The sequence below is a fragment of the Oncorhynchus tshawytscha genome, linkage group LG10 (assembly GCF_018296145.1).
Source record: "Oncorhynchus tshawytscha isolate Ot180627B linkage group LG10, Otsh_v2.0, whole genome shotgun sequence".
Taxonomy (NCBI): Eukaryota; Metazoa; Chordata; class Actinopteri; order Salmoniformes; family Salmonidae; genus Oncorhynchus; species Oncorhynchus tshawytscha.
The window spans coordinates 4,252,634-4,275,050 of NC_056438.1; the positions used below are offsets into that span (position 1 = coordinate 4,252,634).

Below are 22,417 nucleotides of genomic sequence, written 5' to 3' on the forward strand. Positions count from 1 at the left end.
TAATGTCTCTAAGGGTTTATTCATGTTAATCTGTAATGTCTCTAAGGGTTTATTCATGATAATCTGTAATGTCTCTAAGGGTTTATTCATGATAATCTGTAATGTCTCTAAGGGTTTATTCATGATAATCTGTAATGTCTCTAAGGGTTTATTCATGATAATCTGTAATGTCTCTAAGGGTTTATTCATGATAATCTGTAATGTCTCTAAGGGTTTATTCATGATAATCTGTTCATCTGTAATGTCTCTAAGGGTTTTATTCATTAAAAGAGAGACGTGAAAAAGAAAAACATGCCATACAATTTATTGGAACACGTGCAACATTTTTACAGACAATCAAAAATACTGTTGTGTATTTTACATACACTTACCCTGTGTGTGAACACCCATACTACTAATTCTGTATGTTCTGGATACCCCCAAAACACCAACCGTGCCGTTATCATGGTTACAAGCACCATGGAAGAGGAGGGGGTCGTAACTAACGCTCGGCTGGTCGGATTGCAGAGAGACTTGACGATCCACTCCCTTTATGTGGACGACTCTAGGGATGGATACCCAATCCTCTAAACTTCTACCCGCCCCCCCCTTGGAAGTGTGCACTTGTTCCCTATCCCTCATCGATTTGAAAGTAATGGATTCAGGGCAAGAAATACGCGGTGGAAACGAACCCACTCCTCTCATTGAAAATGACTTCCAACCCAGAATCCTAACGGGAGTAGTTGAGGAAAGAGGGAACTATAATCCCCCCTCGGGGCTCCTATAATCTCTCTCATCAGGCCCCCCCCTCGGGGCTCCTATAATCTCTCTCATCGGAGCTCCTATAATCTCTCTCATCAGGTCCCCCCCTCGGGGCTCCTATAATCTCTCTTCAGGACCCCCCCTCGGGGCTCCTATAATCTCTCTCATCAGGTCCCCCCTCGGGGCTCCTATAATCTCTCTCATCAGGCCCCCCCCTCGGGGCTCCTATAATCTCTCTCATCGGGGCTCCTATAATCTCTCTCATCAGGTCCCCCCTCAGGGCTCCCGGGTGGCACAATGGTCTAAGTCACTGCATCTCAGTACTAGAGGTTTCACTACAGAGCCTGGTTCGAATCAAGGCTGAATCACAACCGGTCGTGGTTGGAAGTCCCATAGACGCTGGGCACACAATTGGCCCAGTGTCGTCCGGGTTTGGCCCAGTGTCGTCTGTCATTGTCAATAAGAATTTGTTATTAACGGACTTGCCAAATTAAATAAAAGGTCAAAACTATATTGTCCAGTCCTCTCAGAGTAGGAGTGCTGATCTAGGATCAGCCAACATGTATTCAGTTAGTGGCTAGGTTGGCTAAAGCATAAACTGATCCTAGGTCAGCACTCCTAGGCTTTATGACTACTGGCCCTGGTGTACGATTCCAAATCCACGCAGTAGTGAGTCTGTGTGAGGATTGTTGTTGACGCTCTGCCTGACAGGTGCCCGGGTCTGATCTCACAGTCAAATCCTTTGGGAGTGAAGTCATTTGAATAGCAGGGGGCGGAGCTTACGAAGCTGAGCTTTTTAGAAAGACATGTCTATGAAGCAGGCTCATTTGACAGGGGGGGGGTTGTGTTTGCACGGAGACGGGCCGTAATTGGCTGTCTCTCTCTCGTCTCGTCGAATCAGAGTTAGGGCCTAACCTTTAACCAATCAGAGTTAGGGCCTAACCTTTAACCAATCAGAGTTAGGGCCTAACCTTTAACCAATCAGAGTTAGGGCCTAACCTTTAACCAATCAGAGTTAGGGCCTAACCTTTAACCAATCAGAGTTAGGGCCTAACCTTAACCAATCAGAGTTAGGGCCTAACCTTAACCAATCAGAGTTAGGGCCTAACCTTAACCAATCAGAGTTAGGGCCTAACCTTAACCAATCAGAGTTAGGGCCTAACCTTAACCAATCAGAGTTAGGGCCTAACCTTTAACCAATCAGACTTAGGGCCTAACCTTTAACCAATCAGAGTTAGGGCCTAACCTTTAACCAATCAGACTTAGGGCCTAACCTTTAACCAATCAGACTTAGGGCCTAACCTTTAACCAATCAGAGTTAGGGCCTAACCTTAACCAATCAGAGTTAGGGCCTAACCTTAACCAATCAGAGTTAGGGCCTAACCTTAACCAATCAGAGTTAGGGCCTAACCTTAACCAATCAGAGTTAGGGCCTAACCTTAACCAATCAGAGTTAGGGCCTAACCTTAACCAATCAGAGTTAGGGCCTAACCTTTACCAATCAGAGTTAGGGCCTAACCTTAACCAATCAGAGTTAGGGCCTAACCTTAACCAATCAGAGTTAGGGCCTAACCTTAACCAATCAGAGTTAGGGCCTAACCTTAACCAATCAGAGTTAGGGCCTAACCTTAACCAATCAGAGTTAGGGCCTAACCTTAACCAATCAGAGTTAGGGCCTAACCTTAACCAATCAGAGTTAGGGCCTAACCTTTAACCAATCAGACTTAGGGCCTAACCTTTAACCAATCAGAGTTAGGGCCTAACCTTAACCAATCAGAGTTAGGGCCTAACCTTAACCAATCAGAGTTAGGGCCAAGGTTTGGGATAGACTCAAAACATTTCTTTTTCTTTTTGAAACAAACATTGCTGGATTGAAAAGATGCAACCTTTGGAATCAGAGACTGCTGTTACCTACCTGAAGGTAACAGCGCTCACTGTTGCCCCCTAGTGGTCGGTTCCCACATTGTTTCCCCGACATCCTCACATGGACGGACGTCGAACAATGACTTCTGACACGGGTGACCTGGCTGTGGTAATACTGCCTAAAAATCATACCTAAACATTTAAAAAAAAAAATGTTTTCTTTAAATACACTGTCATTTTAAAAAGGTAAAATACAAAACAGTCAGCAATAGTCTAATAAATTCTGGGTTAAATATAAACCCTTCCACAACCATAAAACCCACTAATAACTGTACAATTTTATCAAAATAGTTTAAACCTGATTTTTTTGTTGTTGCAATAATCAATGATCTAGCTTGTAAAGTCTATGAAAATGTCCTTTTTATTAGAAATGTGACCAGTACCATGCATAAAACGCACATTCAACGAATAATGACCAACTTCTGGAAGCAGGCGTGATAGAATATTAAATAAACAGGTGTCGGCAACAAAATCTCTCAAACACAAGCCTAGAATTGTCAAGTTTATCCAACTTTAAAAAAACAAGTTGCTAGTTCACAAGGTAAAACTGAATTGTTATGAAACACGCTGGACTGTTTGAACAGAACTGTCACGTACGAAATCAGGTGTTTCTCAGAGTGAGAACGAGTTGCCAACTCCTTATAGAATAGAGTTTTATGCTTTAAAAAGTAGTGAGAACGAGTTGCCAACTCCTTACAGAATAGAGCTTTATGCTTTAAAAAGTAGTGAGAATGAGTTGCCAACTCCTTACAGAATAGAGTTTTATGCTTTAAAAAGTAGTGAGAACGAGTTGCCAACTCCTTATAGAATAGAGCTTTATGCTTTAAAAAGTAGTGAGAACGAGTTGCCAACTCCTTATAGAATAGAGTTTTATGCTTTAAAAAGTAGTGAGAACGAGTTGCCAACTCCTTACAGAATAGAGCTTTATGCTTTAAAAAGTAGTGAGAATGAGTTGCCAACTCCTTACAGAATAGAGTTTTATGCTTTAAAAAGTAGTGAGAACGAGTTGCCAACTCCTTATAGAATAGAGCTTTATGCTTTAAAAAGTAGTGAGAACGAGTTGCCAACTCCTTATAGAATAGAGCTTTATGCTTTAAAAAGTAGTGAGAACGAGTTGCCAACTCCTTACAGAATAGAGCTTTATGCTTTAAAAAGTAGTGAGAACGAGTTGCCAACTCCTTACAGAATAGAGCTTTATGCTTTAAAAAGTAGTGAGAACGAGTTGCCAACTCCTTATAGAATAGAGCTTTATGCTTTAAAAAGTAGTGAGAACGAGTTGCCAACTCCTTACAGAATAGAGCTTTATGCTTTAAAAAGTAGTGAGAACGAGTTGCCAACTCCTTACAGAATAGAGTTTTATGCTTTAAAAAGTAGTGAGAACGAGTTGCCAACTCCTTACAGAATAGAGCTTTATGCTTTAAAAAGTAGTGAGAACGAGTTGCCAACTCCTTACAGAATAGAGCTTTAATGCTTTAAAAAGTAGTGAGAACGAGTTGCCAACTCCTTACAGAATAGAGCTTTATGCTTTAAAAAGTAGTGAGAACGAGTTGCCAACTCCTTATAGAATAGAGCTTTATGCTTTAAAAAGTAGTGAGAACGAGTTGCCAACTCCTTATAGAATAGAGCTTTATGCTTTAAAAAGTAGTGAGAACGAGTTGCCAACTCCTTATAGAATAGAGCTTTATGCTTTAAAAAGTAGTGAGAACGAGTTGCCAACTCCTTACAGAATAGAGCTTTATGCTTTAAAAAGTAGTGAGAACGAGTTGCCAACTCCTTATAGAATAGAGCTTTATGCTTTAAAAAGTAGTGAGAACGAGTTGCCAACTCCTTATAGAATAGAGTTTTATGGTTATTGCTCATTTTAAACATTTAAATTTTTTTTAACATAAAATAAAAAAGACAAACAGCATGTAGAATAGTACCTGGCTAAAATGAGCGAAGATGCACACAGCAGAAGGAGCGAAGAAGACGAGACAAGATGACAAACCTCTCAGGCAAAAAAAACAACCCCCCCCAAAAACAGAATATTGTTTCTGTCAATACAGGCATTTGGAATATCACACAAAAAACAACATACAATTGAAATTGAGCTTGATATAAAAAAAAAAATTTTTTAAAAAAAAATATATATATTTTTTAAATCGCCCAGCCCCTAGTGTGTGACGACACAGCATCCGAATGGGCCACTGCCAGGGGCACAGAGAGGAGGTACGGGGTACAGCATCTGAATGGGCCACTGGGGAGGTGGGGGATCTCTCTCTGTACATAACCTCAATATGGTTGTTCCTCAGGGGAGGTGGGGGATCTCTCTCTGTACATAACCTCAATATGGTTGTTCCTCAGGGGAGGTGGGGGATCTCTCTCTGTACATAACCTCAATATGGTTGTTCCTCAGGGAGGTGGGGGATCTCTCTCTGTACATAACCTCAATATGGTTGTTCCTCAGGGGAGGTGGGGGATCACTCTCTGTACATAACCTCAATATGGTTGTTCCTCAGGGGAGGTGGGGGATCTCTCTCTGTACATAACCTCAATATGGTTGTTCCTCAGGGGAGGTGGGGGATCTCTCTGTCATTCACCCTAAAGCTATATGTGTGCTCTTAACAGAACCGGTTGCCATTCTACACACAGCCTCTGTAGGGCAGCGGGAGGTTCCCGGTGACTCGGTTCACTTGAGGCATAATAAATATAGAAATCGACTTCCTGCTGTTGTCAAACACTGGACCGTATCAGATATTTTTTCCCTCCTCTCATTGGAAACTACTTCCAACCAGTTCAGACCAATACTTTCAGAATCCTGAGGGGAGTGAACAAGTGCCTAGTTCAACTCACGCTTGGCTATTTATCTACACACACACACACACACACACACAAAGATCGTTTGTCACCTCGATCCAGAATATATTGTATTGAGTCATCGTCGAGCTGTTTGTTTCAGGTCAGTAATACGGTGACTCTCTCTCTGTGTCGGTACAAAAATAAAACATTTATGTTTTTATCAAAATAGTTGTTATAATACTATACTAATATACTAATAATACTCGATTTCTCTTTCCCATCACACACTCAGTGAGCATACGGCTCTGGTCAAAAGTAGTGTTACTGTATAGGGAATAGGGTGCCATTGAGATGACATCCGTTGAGATTACACAGACATGTTATTTTGTAGCCAGTCCCTCCCACTCAAAACACCCAACAAATAACGTTCCAGAAGAGGTTCTGAGAAGGATTCTAGAACGTTCCAGAAGAGGTTCTGAGAAGGATTCTAGAACGTTCCAGAAGAGGTTCTGAGAAGGATTCTAGAACGTTCCAGAGGTTCTGAGAAGGATTCTAGAATGTTCCAGAGGAGGTTTTGAGAAGGACTCTAGAACATTCCAGAGCATTGCTGTAACATCTGATTGTCAAAAAAGGGGAGTTATTGGGCAACACCATAAATAACACAACCAACTCTGATTGGCCAGTTAAGTCAGAAAAAGGTAGTGAAATAAAACAACGCTTTACTGTGAGATCATTGTACAGGTATAGACAGACGGACGGATGGACAGATGGAGGATAAAATAACGTACTTCTTCCAGATATATAACCATAGAATATACACAGGTAGACTGAAGGAGAGAATACTGACGTTCTACTTTAAAAATAGCATTTACTACAACAATACTGCACTATGTAGTGGTGTGACCTTATCCATGGTTACCAGTAGTAGAGACCGTGTCAGCCCAGACAGAAAAACCTAAGTATAGTAAAGGGAAGACAGTGCGCAGTTCACTGACTACATCTCTCAGAGGTCTTTGAGGCTTTTTCAAAATAAAATGTCCCCGTCATATATGCTCCAGTTCTTGGAAGTTCTGTTTCAAAATAGTAGTTTTAGAAATGTGGTTTATAGATTAACAAAAAGGTTCTGTTGATTCCATACTGCTCAGTGTGTGTGTGTGAGATCAGAACTCTTATTGTGAAACATTTCCAGGGCTCCAGGTGACAGGAACCTCTCCATTGACACACAGAACCAGGTAACAGGAACTAAACAGTCTGATCGCTCCATAACCAGGTGAGTCTATTCTCTACGTAGGCAAGGACACAGAGTTGAATCTCTAGCGTACACTATACATGGTGTCCCATCCCATATGGGGTTTATCCGGGTAGATACGACTCATATTACAAAACACACCCATTGTTGCTTTGGAGCACCTACAGATTGAACACTATGGAGTCTCCCAGGAGGACTGGGTAAGGTCAAAATGTCAGAAATATGCCACATTTGATAAATACTTTATTTTTTTATTATGCTTTAGATACAAAATGTAAAAAATGTAAAATATGTCAATAATCCTTCCTCCAAAAAGGACCATTGGATACAATTTCCAGAAAATCCCACAAATGTGGTTCTTTTTTTGTCCTGGTTTCATCTGGAATCACTCACAGGTAGGTTTATCCAGGTAGGTTTATTCAGGTAGGTTTATCCAGGCAGGCCCATTCCAGGTACGTTTATCCAGGTAGGTTTATCCAGGCAGGCCCATTCCAGGTACGTTTATCCAGGTAGGTTTATCCAGGTAGGCCCATTCCAGGTAGGTCCATTCTAGGTAGGTCCATTCCAGGCAGATTTATCCAGGTAGGCCCATTCCAGGCAGATTTATCCAGGTAGGTTTATCTAGGTAGGCCCATTCCAGGTAGGTTTATCCAGGTAGGCCCATTTCAGGCAGGTTTATCCAGGTAGGCCCATTCCAGGTACGTTTATCCAGGTAGGCCCATTCCAGGCAGATTTATCCAGGTAGGTTTATCCAGGTAGGCCCATTCCAGGTAGGTTTATCCAGGTAGGTTTTTCCAGGTAGGTTTATCCAGGTAGGCCCCTTCCAGGTAGGTTTATCCAGGTAGGCCCATTCCAGGTAGATTTATCCAGGTAGGCCCATTCCAGGTAGGCCCATTCCAGGCAGGTTTATCCAGGTAGGCCCCTTCCAGGTAGGTTTATCCAGGTAGGCCCATTCCAGGTAGGCCCATTCCAGGTACGTTTATCCAGGTAGGTTTATCCAGGTAGGCCCATTCCAGGTAGGTTTATCCAGGTAGGCCCATTCCAGGTAGGTTTATCCAGGTAGGCCCATTCTAGGTAGGTGTATCCAGGTAGGTTTTTCCAGGTAGATTTATCCAGGTAGGCCCCTTCCAGGTAGGTTTATCCAGGTAGGCCCATTCCAGGTAGGTTTATCCAGGTAGGCCCATTCCAGGAAGGTTTATCCAGGTATGCCCCTTCCAGGTAGGTTTATCCAGGTAGGCCCATTCCAGGTAGGTCCATTCCAGGCATATTTATCCAGGTAGGTTATCCAGGTCGGCCCAATCCAGGTAGGTTTATCCAGGTAGGCCCATTCCAGGTAGGTTTATCCAGGTAGGCCCATTCCAGGTAGGTTTATCCAGGTAGGCCCATTCCAGGTAGGCCCATTCCAGGTAGGTTTATCCAGGTAGGTTTTTATTCCAGGTAGGCCCATTCCAGGTAGGTTTATCCAGGTAGGCCCATTCCAGGTAGGTTTATCCAGGTAGGCCCATTCCAGGTAGGCCCATTCCAGGTAGGTTTATCCAGGTAGGCCCATTCCAGGTCCATTCCAGGTAGGCCCATTCCAGGTAGGCCCATTCCAGGTAGGTTTATCCAGGTAGGCCCATTCCAGGTAGGTTTATCCAGGTAGTCTCATTCCAGGTAGGTTTATCCAGGTAGGCCCATTCCAGGTAGGCCCATTCCAGGTAGGTTTATCCAGGTAGGCCCATTCCAGGTAGGTTTATCCAGGTAGGCCCATTCCAGGCAGGTTTATCCAGCCTACAGGTATGTCTCTGTCCTCTGTCCCAAGTTAGATTTGTCCCAAGTATAGTGAAGACAATACAGAACCAAGGTAACCCAGACTCACCCCGGTAAGACCTTGTTCTGGTCCTGGTGTGGCCCGGGTCTCAGGACTTAATGTCCCCAGCAGGGGCTGGTTGTTCCAGTGAAAGGTCTTCGTCCGACAGCTCTGTTTCTACAGCGAACACCAGGGACGCACTGCTCGTCACAGGCAGGAGTTCACCTAGAGAGGAGGATGAGAGACAAGAGGGGGGATGCGAGGGAGAGGGGGATGCGAGGGGGGTGTGAGGGAGAGGAGGATGAGAGATGAGAGGGGTGTGAGGGAGAGGGGGGGGTGCGGGGAGAGGAGGATGAGAGATGAGAGGGCGGTGAGGAGAGGGGGTGCGGGGAGAGGAGGGAGGATGCGAGGAGAGGGGAGAGGGGGATGCGAGGGAGAGGAGGTTGAGAGACGAGAGGGGGATGCGAGGGAGGGGGGGGATGCGAGGGAGAGTGCGGGGATGCGAGGGAGAGTGGGAGAGAGGGATGCGAGGGGAGTGCGAGGGAGAGTGGGGGATGGAGAGGGGGATGCGAGAGAGGGGGATGAGAGAGGGAGGGGGGATGCGAGAGAGAGGGGGAGGTGCGAGGGGAGGGAGGGGGGGATGCGAGGGAGAGGGGGATGCGAGGGAGAGGGGGGTTGCGAGGGAGAGGGGGGATGCGAGGGAGAGGGGGATGCGAGGGAGGGGGGGATGCGAGGGAGAGGGGGGATGCGAGGGAGGGGGATGCGAGGGAGAGGGGGATGCGAGGGAGAGGGGGATGAGAGGGGGATGCGAGGGAGGGGGGGGATGCGAGGGAGAGGGGGGATGCGAGGGAGAGGGGGGATGCGAGGGAGAGGGGGGCGAGGAGAGGGGGGGGAGGGGGGAGAGGGAGGGGTGTTGCGAGGGAGAGGGGGTGTTGCGAGGGAGAGGGGAGAGGGAGAGGGGGAGAGGGGGGTGTTGCGAGGAGAGAGGGGGTTGCGAGGGAGAGGGGGTTGCGAGGGAGGGGGTTGCGAGGGAGAGGGGGTGCGAGGGAGAGGAGGATGAGAGACGAGAGGGGGGGGATGCGAGGGAGAGTGCGAGGGAGAGGGGGATGCGAGGGGATGCGGGGGGATGCGAGAGAGGGGGATGCGAGGGAGAGGGGGGATGCGAGGGAGAGGGGGATGCGAGGGAGAGGGGGATGCGAGGGAGGGGGTGCGAGGGGAGGGGGGTGCGAGGGGATGCGGGGGGTTGCGAGGGAGAGGGGGGATGCAAGGGAGAGGGGTTGTTGCAAAGGAGAGGGGGTTGCGAGGGAGCTGTGGGGGGATGCGAGGGAGAGTGGGGGATGCGAGGGAGAGGGGGGTTGCGAGGGAGAGGGGGGATGCGAGGGAGAGTGGGGGATGCGAGGGAGACCTGCGTGGGGGATGCGAGGAGAGGATGCGAGGGAGAGGGGGATGCGAGGGAGAGGGGGATTGTCGAGGGAGTGGGGGTGCGAGGGAGTGGGGGTGCGAGGGAGAGGGGCAATTCATAAAGTTGCCACCAGGTGGCACTATGAGTGCTGCACCCCACCCTGCGTTCTCTCAGCTGTGTGTGTGGGTATCAGTAGTCTCACCTGTGTGTGTGGGTATCAGTAGTCTCACCTGCGTGTGTGGGTATCAGTAGTCTCACCTGCGTGTGTGGGTATCAGTAGTCTCACCTGCGTGTGTGGGTATCAGCAGTCTCACCTGCGTGTGTGGGTATCAGCAGTCTCACCTGCGTGTGTGGGTATCAGTAGTCTCACCTGCGTGTGTGGGTATCAGTAGTCTCACCTGCGTGTGTGGGTATCAGTAGTCTCACCTGCGTGTGTGGGTATCAGTAGTCTCACCTGCGTGTGTGGGTATCAGTAGTCTCACCTGCGTGTGTGGGTATCAGCAGTCTCACCTGCGTGTGTGGGTATCAGCAGTCTCACCTGCGTGTGTGGGTATCAGTAGTCTCACCTGCGTGTGTGGGTATCAGTAGTCTCACCTGCGTGTGTGGGTATCAGTAGTCTCACCTGCGTGTGTGGGTATCAGTAGTCTCACCTGCGTGTGTGGGTATCAGTAGTCTCACCTGCGTGTGTGGGTATCAGTAGTCTCACCTGCGTGTGTGGGTATCAGTAGTCTCACCTGCGTGTGTGGGTATCAGTAGTCTCACCTGCGTGTGTGGGTATCAGTAGTCTCACCTGCGTGTGTGGGTATCAGTAGTCTCACCTGCGTGTGTGGGTATCAGTGGTCTCACCTGCGTGTGTGGGTATCAGTAGTCTCACCTGCGTGTGTGGGTATCAGTAGTCTCACCTGCGTGTGTGGGTATCAGCAGTCTCACCTGCGTGTGTGGGTATCAGCAGTCTCACCTGTGTGTGTGTGGGTGTCAGTAGTCTCACCTGTGTGTGTGTGGGTATCAGTAGTCTCACCTGTGTGTGTGGGTATCAGTAGTCTCACCTGTGTGTGTGGGTATCAGTAGTCTCACCTGTGTGTGTGGGTATCAGTAGTCTCACCTGTGTGTGTGGGTATCAGTAGTCTCACCTGTGTGTGTGGGTATCAGTAGTCTCACCTGTGTGTGTGGGTATCAGTAGTCTCACCTGTGTGGGTATCAGTAGTAACAGTAATGGGACTGTCCCTCAGAGGGTCTGGTTCGTGGTAGTCTTGGGGTAACCCCACCCTCCGCATCCCCGGGTCTAGAACCACCGACCCCCCCTCACTGAGGGTCCCGTCACTGGATCCTGCCGACACCACAGCCTCCAGGACCAGACCCTCCACCCCCACCCCACCCACCATCTCATAGTCCAAGGGCAGGTCATCCAGACAGTCTGCATTTAACTGGAGAGGAGAGAGAAGAGAGAAGAGAGAGAGAGAGAGAGAGAGAGACGAGGGGGATGAGAGAGGAGAGGGGATGAGAGGGAGACAGGGAGGGGATGAGAGAGAGAGGGGGATGAGAGAGGGAGACGGGGAGGGATGAGAGAGGGAGACGGGGAGGGGATGAGAGACGAGGGGGATGAGAGAGGGAGACGGGGGAGGGGATGAGAGAGGGAGACGGGGAGGGGATGAGAGACGGGATGAGAGAGGGAGACGGGGATGAGAGACGGGGAGGGGATGAGAGACGGGGAGGGGATGAGAGAGGGAGACGGGGAGGGGATGAGAGAGACGGGGAGGGGATGAGAGACGGGGAGGGGATGAGAGACGGGGAGGGGATGAGAGAGACGGGGAGGGGATGAGAGACGGGGAGGGGATGAGAGACGGGGAGGGGATGAGAGAGACGGGGAGGGGATGAGAGACGGGGAGGGGATGAGAGACGGGGAGGGGATGAGAGAGACGGGGATGAGAGAGACGGGGATGAGAGAGACGGGGATGAGAGAGACGGGGATGAGAGAGACGGGGATGAGAGAGACGGGGATGAGAGAGACGGGGATGAGTGAGACGGGGATGAGAGAGACACGGGGAGGGGATGAGAGAGATGGGGATGAGAGAGACGGGGATGAGGAGGGGAGGGGATGAGAGAGACGGGGCGGGGATGAGAGACGAGGGGATGAGGACGGGGATGAGAGAGACGGGGAGGGGATGAGAGAGAGGGGCGGGGATGAGAGACGAGGGGATGAGAGAGACGGGGAGGGGATGAGAGAGACGGGGAGGGGATGAGAGAGATAGTGAGGAGAGGAAGAGAGAGCATTGAAAGAGTAGAGAGAAACAGTTCAGTATATGTGGGTTCAGTTCAAACATATTCAATGGTGTTGGTGAGAGGGAGTCAAGTTTAGATTAATTTGAGTCCAGCGAGGGAGTCAAGTTTAGATTCATTTGAGTCCAGCGAGGGAGTCAAGTTTAGATTCATTTGAGTCAATTCAAATCTGATGGTGACCAACAGAAGAAAAAAAAGCAGCATTTGATTCATTTGAATGAGTGACTGATTCTGAAATGACTCACAGCGATGCCCAGGGCTTTGAGGATGTCTATCTTACACATGGGACAGGTCCTGTGATCCAGCAGCCAGGGGTCCACACAGTTCCTATGGAACAGATGTCTGAGAGGAGACAGAGGTTATAGCATGTTTATAAAAAGGTCTATGACAGGTTATAACAGGTCTATAACATGGGACAGGTCCTGTGATCCAACGGGTTGGTAACACGTTCATAACGGGTTCATAACGGGTTCATAACGCGTTCATAACGGGCCGGTAACGCGTTCATAATGGGCCGGTAACGCGTTCATAACGGGCCGGTAACGCGTTCATAACGGGTTCATAACAGGTTCATAACGGGCCGGTAACGCGCGTTCATAACGGGCCGGTAACGGGCTCATAACGGGCCGGAAACACGTTCATAACGGGTTCATAACGGGTTCATAACGGGCGGAAACGCGGTCATAACGGGCCGGGAACGTGTTCATAACGGGTTCATAACGGGTCGGTAACGCGTTCATAACGGGTTCATAACGCGTTCATAACGGGTTCACAACGGGCGGTAATGCGTCCATAACGGTCCGGTAACGCGTTCATAACGGGTGGGTAAACGCGTTCATAATGGGTCGGTAACGGGTTCATAACGGGTTCATAACGGGCCGGTAACGGGTTCATAACGGGTTCATAACGGGCGGAAACGCGTTCATAACGGGTTCCTAACGGGTTCATAACGGGTTCATAACGGGCGGTAACGCGTCCATAACAGGCCGGTAACGCGTTCATAACGGGCCGGTAACGCGTTCATAATGGGTTCATAACGGGTTCGTAACAGGTTCATAACGGGTTCATAACGGGTTCATAACGGGCCGGTAACGCGTTCATAACGGGTTCATAATGCGTTCATAACGGGCCGGTAACGCGTTCATAACGGGTCCGTAACGGGTTCATAACGGGCCGGAAACGCGTTCATAACGGGTTCCTAACTGGTTCATAACGGGTTCATAACGGGCCGGTAGCGCATACATAACGGGCCGGTAACGTGTCCATAACGGACCGGTAACGCGTCCATAACGGGCCGGTAACGCGTCCATAACGGGTTCCTAACTGGTTCATAACGGGTTCCTAACGGGTTCATAACGGGTCGGTAACGCTTTCATAACGGGCCGGTAACGCGTTCATAACGGGCCGGTAACGCAGCGTTCATAACGGGTTCATAACGGGTTCCTAACGTGTCCATAACGGGCCGGTAACGCGTCCATAACGGGCCGGTAAAGCGTCCATAACGGGCCGGTAACGCGTCCATAACGGGCCGGTAACGCGTCCATAACGGGCCGGTAACGCGTCCATAACGGGCCGGTAATGCGTCCATAACGGGTTCATAACGGGTTCATAACGGGCGGTAGCGCATACATAACGGGCGGTAACGCGTCCATAACGGACCGGTAACGCGTCCATAACGGGCCGGTAACGCGTCCATAACGGGTTCATAACGGGTTCATAACGGGCGGGTAACGCGTTCATAACGGCCGGTAACGCGTTCCTAACGGGTTCCTAACGGGTTCATAACGGGTCCATAACGGGCCGGTAACGCGTCCATAACGGGCCGGTAACGCGTCCATAACGGGCCGGTAACGCGTCCATAACGGGCGGTAACGCGTCCATAACGGGCCGGTAACGCGTCCATAACGGGCGATAACGCGTCCATAACGGGCCGGTAACGCGTCCATAACGGGCCGGTAACGCGTTCATAACGGGTTCATAACGCGTACATAACGGGCCGGTAACGCGTCCATAACGGACCGGTAACGCGTCCATAACGGGCCGGTAACGCGTTCATAACGGGTTCATAACGGGCCGGTAACGGGCCGGTAACGCGTTCATAACAGGTTCATAACGGGCGGTAACGCGTCCATAACGGGCCGGTAACGGGTTCATAACGGGCCGGTAACGGGTTCATAACGGGTTCATTACGGGTCGGTAATGCGTTCATAACGGGTTCATAATGGGCCGGTAACGCGTTCATAACGCGTTCATAACGGGTCGGTAACGCATTCATAACGGGTTCATAACGGGTTCATAACGGGCCGGTAACACGTTCATAACGGGTTCATAACGCGTTCATAACGGGTTCATAACGGGCCGGTAACGCGTTCATAACGCGCTCATAACGGGTTCATAACGGGTCGGTAACAATCTCATCATGGGTGGTTTACGACACGAGTGCTAAGGTAGCAGGGTAAGTGTTTATAACAGTTTCTCAAGTGTTTATAAAAAAAGGTTTACAAATGTGTTATAAAGCCAGTCTCCTTTTAACCTCGTTTACCTCCTGATTCACTTAACAAAATGGCACCTCTCTATAGGTGTTCCGGGGAGGCCGATGACATCACATATTCCCAACATGAAGTTTGCCGTTGTGTAAAAACAATTTGCTCAATATGTATTTTTCGTACAGGGTTCACCAACTGGCGGCCTGCGAATCAAATTTGGCCCACGTGTGGTTTTATTTGCCCTCCCGCCAAGTTTTCCTCAAAAAATTTTTAAAAACATTTTGATTTAATTTTTGTGGACATAAGACAAAATAAAAACAACAGGAAATCAGCTCCAAGGGATTTTCGATTGAAGAAATCTGTTCCCAGGTACAATAGACAGACGTGAACGAATACAAAAGTAAGCTTTTGGTTCGGAATTATTACAATTATAATTATGTTTTAGTGAAAACACGTCTGTTTTGGGAGTGCTTCTTGGGGTCAATTTGCAGTCCACAAATGATGTTCTGGACCCCGACCTTCCGCTCAAGAGAGAAAGAAGAACACATTGAACCGTTTTTACAGTCTTATGTGCCCAGATGACTTCATGGAAACCATTTTGTTGTCTCTGCGTTTAAAGGAAGTCGCTAACTTGCTTTAGCACAAAATTGGGGCTCCCGGGTGGAGCAGCGGTCTAAGGCACTGCATCGGAGTGCTAGACGCATCACTACAGACCGTGGTTCGATTCCAGGCTGTATTACAGCGGTCTAAGGCACTGCATCGGAGTGCTAGACGCATCACTACAGACCTTGGTTCGATTCCAGGCTGTATTACAGAGGTCTAAGGCACTGCATCGGAGTGCTAGACGCATCACTACAGACCTTGGTTCGATTCCAGGCTGTATTACAGCGGTCTAAGGCACTGCATCGGAGTGCTAGACGCATCACTACAGACCTTGGTTCGATTCCAGGCTGTATTACAGCGGTCTAAGGCACTGCATCGGAGTGCTAGACGCATCACTACAGACCTTGGTTCGATTCCAGGCTGTATTACAGCGGTCTAAGGCACTGCATCGGAGTGCTAGACGCATCACTACAGACCTTGGTTCGATTCCAGGCTGTATTACAGCGGTCTAAGGCACTGCATCGGAGTGCTAGACGCATCACTACAGACCTTGGTTCGATTCCAGGCTGTATTACAGCGGTCTAAGGCACTGCATCGGAGTGCTAGACGCATCACTACAGACCCTGGTTCAATTCCAGGCTATATTACAGAGGTCTAAAGCACTGCATCGTAGTGCTAGACGCATCACTACAACCGGCTGTGATCAGGAGTCCCACAGGGAGATGCACAATTGGCCCAGCGTTGTCTGGGTTTGGCCGGGGATAGGCCGTCATTGTAAATAAGAATTAGTTCTTAACTGACTTGCCTAGTTAAATAAATGTTTTTTTCAAACTATTGGACCTCAAAACTACCTAAACTTCCTTCATACTGGACACTGAATAAAGGCCTCGTTACCCTTTAGGTGTTTCTAACGGTCTTACTTACCTGCAGGGTAGTATCCTGACCACGTCGTTTGGCTTGTAACCCTCGATACACACGGCACAGTTATCAAAGTCTGACTCAGTCTCCCCGTCTCCCTTCCTGATGGTCCTGACCTGCAGCTTACTGATGGCCTTCTTAGCTGCATCTCCCAGACGCCTCTGGAGAGAGGGGAGGGGAAACGAGAGAGAGGGGGGGGGTAGTGAGAGAGGGGGGGGGGAGAGAGAGAGAGGGGCAGGGGGGGAGAGAGAGAGAGAGGGCAGGGGGGGAGAGAGAGAGGGCAGGGGGGGGAGAGAGAGAGAGGGGCAGGGGGGAGAGAGAGAGGGGCGGGGGGGGAGAGAGAGAGAGAGAGGGCAGGGGGAGAGAGAGAGGGGCGGGGGGAGAGAGAGAGAGGGGGGAGGGGGGGGGGGGAGAGAGAGAGGGGCGGGGGGGAGAGAGAGAGAGGGGGGAGGGGCGGGGGGGAGAGAGAGAGGGGCAGGGGGAGAGAGAGGGGGGGGGGAGAGAGAGAGAGGGGCAGGGGGGGAGAGAGAGAGGGGAGGGGGAGAGAGAGAGGGGCAGGGGGGGGGGGGAGAGAGAGGGGCAGGGGGAGAGAGAGAGGGGGGAAACGAGAGAGGGGGGGGGAGAGAGAGAGGGGGGCAGGGGGAGAGAGAGAGAGGGGCAGGGGGAGAGAGAGAGAGGGGCGGGGGGAGAGAGAGAGAGGGGCGGGGGAGAGAGAGAGAGGGGCATGGGGGAGAGAGGGTCAGGGGGAACGAGAGAGGGGGTGGGGAAACGAGAGAGAGGGGGTTGGGGAAACGTTAGAGAGGGGGTCGGGGAAACGAGAGAGTGGGGGGGTCTGGGGAAACGAGAGAGGGGGTCGGGGAAACGAGAGAGGGGGGGGGAAACGAGAGACTGGGGGCGGGGAATCAAAGAGAGAGAGGCTGGGGAATCGAGAGAGAGGGGCGGGGAATCGAGAGAGCGAGGCGGGGAATCGAGAGAAAGTCTTACTAAATTTGCACACACTGTCTATAGACTTTTTGTATTGTGTTATTGACTGTACGTTTGTTTATCCCATGTGTAACTCTGTGCTGTTGTTTGTGTCACACCGCTTTGCTTTTATCTTGGCCAGGTCGCCGTTGTAAATGAGAACTTGTTCTCAGCTGGCCGACCTGGTTAAATAAAGGTGTTCTCAGCTAGCCGACCTGGTTAAATAAAGGTGTTCTCAGCTGGCCGACCTGGTTAAATAAAGGTGTTCTCAGCTGGCCGACCTGGTTAAATAAAGGTGTTCTCAACTAGCCTACCTGGTTAAATAAAGGTGTTCTCAACTAGCCTACCTGGTTAAATAAAGGTGTTCTCAACTGGCCACCTGGTTAAATAAAGGTGTTCTCAACTGGCCTACCTGGTTAAATAAAGGTGTTCTCAACTGGCCTACCTGGTTAAATAAAGGTGTTCTCAACTAGCCGACCTGGTTAAATAAAGGTGTTCTCAACTGGCCTACCTGGTTAAATAAAGGTGTTCTCAACTAGCCGACCTGGTTAAATAAAGGTGTTCTCAACTAGCCTACCTGGTTAAATAAAGGTGTTCTCAACTAGCCGACCTGGTTAAATAAAGGTGTTCTCAACTAGCCTACCTGGTTAAATAAAGGTGTTCTCAACTGGCCTACCTGGTTAAATAAAGGTGTTCTCAACTGGCCTACCTGGTTAAATAAAGGTGCTCTCAACTAGCCTACCTGGTTAAATAAAGGTGTTCTCAACTAGCCTACCTGGTTAAATAAAGGTGTTCTCAACTAGCCTACCTGGTTAAATAAAGGTGTTCTCAACTAGCCGACCTGGTTAAATAAAGGTGTTCTCAACTAGCCTACCTGGTTAAATAAAGGTGTTCTCAACTAGCCGACCTGGTTAAATAAAGGTGTTCTCAACTAGCCGACCTGGTTAAATAGAGGTGAAATATAAAAAAGGGAGTATTGAGTGTGTGAACTGGTGTCGTTCGCATCCCCGTTGTTTGTTTCATACGGATTGATTTGAGACTTGTTCAAAATCAGCCAGCAGACATTAGCTTGGTAGAGAGTTAGCTAGATACATTTGCAAATTTCAAAATGTCATAAATACTGATTCTACCCCATCACAAAACACCTTGGCCGTGCTGCTGCTCCAGTTTCAACTGTTCTGCCTTATTATTATTGGACCATGCCGGTCATTTATGAACATTTGAACATCTTGGCCATGTTCTGTTATAATCTCCATCCGGCACAGCCAGAAGAGGACTGGCCACCCCACCATAGCCTGGTTCTTCTCTAGGTTTCTTCCTAGGTTTTGGCCTTTCTAGGGAGTTTTTCCTAGCCACCGTGCTTCTACACCTGCATTGCTTGCTGTTTGGGGTTTTAGGCTGGGTTTCTGTACAGCACTTTGAGATATCAGCTGATGTACGAAGGGCTATATAAATAAATTTGATTTGATTTGATTTTGATTTGATGTAGAATTCGGTGGGGATGACTTGCTCATGAAAAAAACCTTCACTATTAGCTACAGGTTAATAGTTTTGGGTCAGGGTTAGGGTTACAGGTTAATAGTTTTGGGTCAGGGTTACAGGTTAATAGTTTTGGGTCAGGGTCAGGGTTAGGGTCAGGGTTACAGGTTAATAGTTTTGGGTTAGGGTCACGGTTACAGGTTAATAGTTTTGGGTCAGGGTCAACTCGGACTCTTTTGAGGGCGAAAGGGGGCTCAGTGGACGATGTCACCTTGGTAACATTTTCAAAATGTTAGGACGGCATATTGTAGCCGGACTTCTTTCTAGCTATCCCATGAGCGTTCGCGAGTATTCAGACAGATCAGTGCTGACGGCCGTCGCAATCTGACGTGAGACAGAAAATGGGGGTTAGTCCTTAAAAAGCTATAAACAAAACTGTGAAATATGTCTGCAATAAGTTGTGGTCTTGTGTTAGTGAATTGTACCCTGGTTGCAGCAGTGTATGAGGATACTGTGTGTACCTGGTTGTGGGCTCGTGCATTGGCGCATCTGAACGTGTGTGTGTGTGTGTGTGTGTGTGTGTGTGTGTGTGTGTAGGGTTGACCGCTGTCTCCATAATAACAGTTCAAATAGTAAACACACACATTTCTCCTCTCCTCCACTCGACTGCTGCCATCATTGTTGTTTACATTAACAGAATGGTGACCCCATTCAAGTCAATGATGTCATAATGGGTGGACTGGCGGCCATTGCGGGTGTAACCACAGGAGCATAGCAGGAAGTAAAAACAGGAAGTGTACCCATCAATGTGTTCTGACATTTGTTAATTCAACTCAAAATACATTCCACAGCATGAGCCACATCAGTTAACATCATTTCAATAAACCTTCTACATTACCATGGAAATGATTGCATCACAATACCAAGCAACCTGGCATCCATTAATTCACCAGTCATATTACCAGGGTTACAGGTTCTATTCATTCTATTTACCAGTCATATTACCAGGGTTAGAGGTTCTATTCATTCTATTTACCAGTCATATTACCAGGGTTAGAGGTTCTATTCATTATATTTACCAGTCATATTACCAGGGTTAGAGGTTCTATTCATTCTATTTACCAGGGTTACAGGTTCTATTCATTCTATTTACCAGTCATATTACCAGGGTTAGAGGTTCTATTCATTCTATTTACCAGTCATATTACCAGGGTTAGAGGTTCTATTCATTCTATTTACCAGTCATATTACCAGGGTTAGAGGTTCTATTCATTCTATTTACCAGGGTTAGAGGTTCTATTCATTCTATTTACCAGTCATATTACCAGGGTTAGAGGTTCTATTCATTCTATTTACCAGTCATATTACCAGGGTTAGAGGTTCTATTCATTCTATTTACCAGGGTTAGAGGTTCTATTCATTATATTTACCAGTCATATTACCAGGGTTAGAGGTTCTATTCATTCTATTTACCAGGGTTACAGGTTCTATTCATTCTATTTACCAGTCATATTACCAGGGTTAGAGGTTCTATTCATTCTATTTACCAGTCATATTACCAGGGTTACAGGTTCTATTCATTCTATTTACCAGTCATATTACCAGGGTTAGAGGTTCTATTCATTCTATTTACCAGTCATATTACCAGGGTTAGAGGTTCTATTCATTCTATTTACCAGTCATATTACCAGGGTTAGAGGTTCTATTCATTCTATTTACCAGTCATATTACCAGGGTTAGAGGTTCTATTCATTCTATTTACCAGGGTTACAGGTTCTATTCATTATATTTACCAGGGTTAGAGGTTCTATTCATTCTATTTACCAGGGTTACAGGTTCTATTCATTATATTTACCAGTCATATTACCAGGGTTAGAGGTTCTATTCATTCTATTTACCAGGGTTACAGGTTCTATTCATTATATTTACCAGGGTTAGAGGTTCTATTCATTCTATTTACCAGTCATATTACCAGGGTTACAGGTTCTATTCATTCTATTTACCAGGGTTACAGGTTCTATTCATTCTATTTATCAGTCATATTACCAGGGTTAGAGGTTCTATTCATTCTATTTACCAGGGTTAGAGGTTCTATTCATTCTATTTACCAGGGTTAGAGGTTCTATTCATTCTATTTACCAGTCATATTACCAGGGTTAGAGGTTCTATTCATTATATTTACCAGTCATATTACCAGGGTTAGAGGTTCTATTCATTCTATTTACCAGGGTTAGAGGTTCTATTCATTCTATTTACCAGGGTTACAGGTTCTATTCATTCTATTTACCAGTCATATTACCAGGGTTAGAGGTTCTATTCATTCTATTTACCAGGGTTAGAGGTTCTATTCATTCTATTTACCAGTCATATTACCAGGGTTAGAGGTTCTATTCATTCTATTTACCAGGGTTAGAGGTTCTATTAATTCTATTTACTAGTCATATTACCAGGGTTAGAGGTTCTATTAATTCTATTTACCAGGGTTAGAGGTTCTATTAATTCTATTTACCAGTCATATTACCAGGGTTAGAAGTTCTATTCACCAGGGTTAAAGGGTCTATTCATTCTATTTACCAGGGTTACGGGTTCTATTCATTCTATTTACCAGTCATATTACCAGGGTTACAGGTTCTATTCATTATATTTACCAGTCATATTACCAGGGTTACAGGTTCTATTCATTCTATTTACCAGTCATATTACCAGGGTTAGAGGTTCTATTAATTCTATTTACCAGGGTTACAGGTTCTATTCATTATATTTACTAGTCATATTACCAGGGTTAGAGGTTCTATTAATTCTATTTACCAGGGTTAGAGGTTCTATTAATTCTATTTACCAGTCATATTACCAGGGTTAGAGGTTATATTCATTCTATTTACCAGTCATATTACCAGGGTTAGAGGTTCTATTCATTCTATTTACCAGTCATATTACCAGGGTTAGAGGTTCTATTCACCAGGGTTAGAGGTTCTATTCATTCTATTTAACAGGGTTACAGGTTCTATTCATTATATTTACTAGTCATATTACCAGGGTTAGAGGTTCTATTCATTCTATTTACCAGGGTTAGAGGTTCTATTCATTATATTTACAGTCATATTACCAGGGTTAGAGGTTCTATTCACCAGGGTTAGAGATGCTATTCATTCTATTTACCAGGGTTAGAGGTTCTATTCATTCTATTTACCAGTCATATTACCAGGGTTAGAGGTTCTATTCATTCTATTTACCAGTCATATTACCAGGGTTACAGGTTCTATTCATTCTATTTACCAGGGTTAGAGGTTCTATTCATTCTATTTACCAGTCATATTACCAGGGTTAGAGGTTCTATTCATTCTATTTACCAGTCATATTACCAGGGTTAGAGGTTCTATTCATTCTATTTACCAGTCATATTACCAGGGTTAGAGGTTCTATTCATTCTATTTACCAGGGTTACAGGTTCTATTCATTCTATTTACCAGTCATATTACCAGGGTTAGAGGTTCTATTCATTCTATTTACCAGGGTTAGAGGTTCTATTCATTCTATTTACCAGTCATATTACCAGGGTTAGAGGTTCTATTCATTCTATTTACCAGTCATATTACCAGGGTTAGAGGTTCTATTCATTCTATTTACCAGTCATATTACCAGGGTTAGAGGTTCTATTCATTCTATTTACCAGGGTTACAGGTTCTATTCATTCTATTTACCAGTCATATTACCAGGGTTAGAGGTTCTATTCATTCTATTTACCAGTCATATTACCAGGGTTACAGGTTCTATTCATTCTATTTACCAGGGTTAGAGGTTCTATTCAT

General features: G+C 47.1%; 1 protein-coding gene across 2 annotated transcripts in view; it reads right to left on the minus strand.

The window, feature by feature from the left end:
- Positions 1 to 4,132: 4,132 nt before the first annotated feature.
- Positions 4,133 to 22,417, minus strand: part of LOC112262189 (RING finger protein 150) — a 49,956-nt gene continuing 31,671 nt past the window's right edge. The window contains exons 3-6 of one of the 2 annotated variants that reach the window (XM_042328039.1): positions 16,173 to 16,327; positions 12,405 to 12,501; positions 11,069 to 11,306; positions 4,133 to 8,705 (exon numbers count right to left, since the gene is read on the minus strand). In XM_042328039.1, coding sequence (XP_042183973.1) covers positions 8,590 to 8,705; positions 11,069 to 11,306; positions 12,405 to 12,501; positions 16,173 to 16,327 — 606 coding nt within the window. In that variant the 3' untranslated portion in view covers positions 4,133 to 8,589. Of the gene's footprint in view, positions 8,706 to 10,097; positions 10,785 to 11,012; positions 11,307 to 12,404; positions 12,502 to 16,172; positions 16,328 to 22,417 lie in introns of those variants that run through there. The other variant, XM_042328040.1, reaches the window with a different exon arrangement.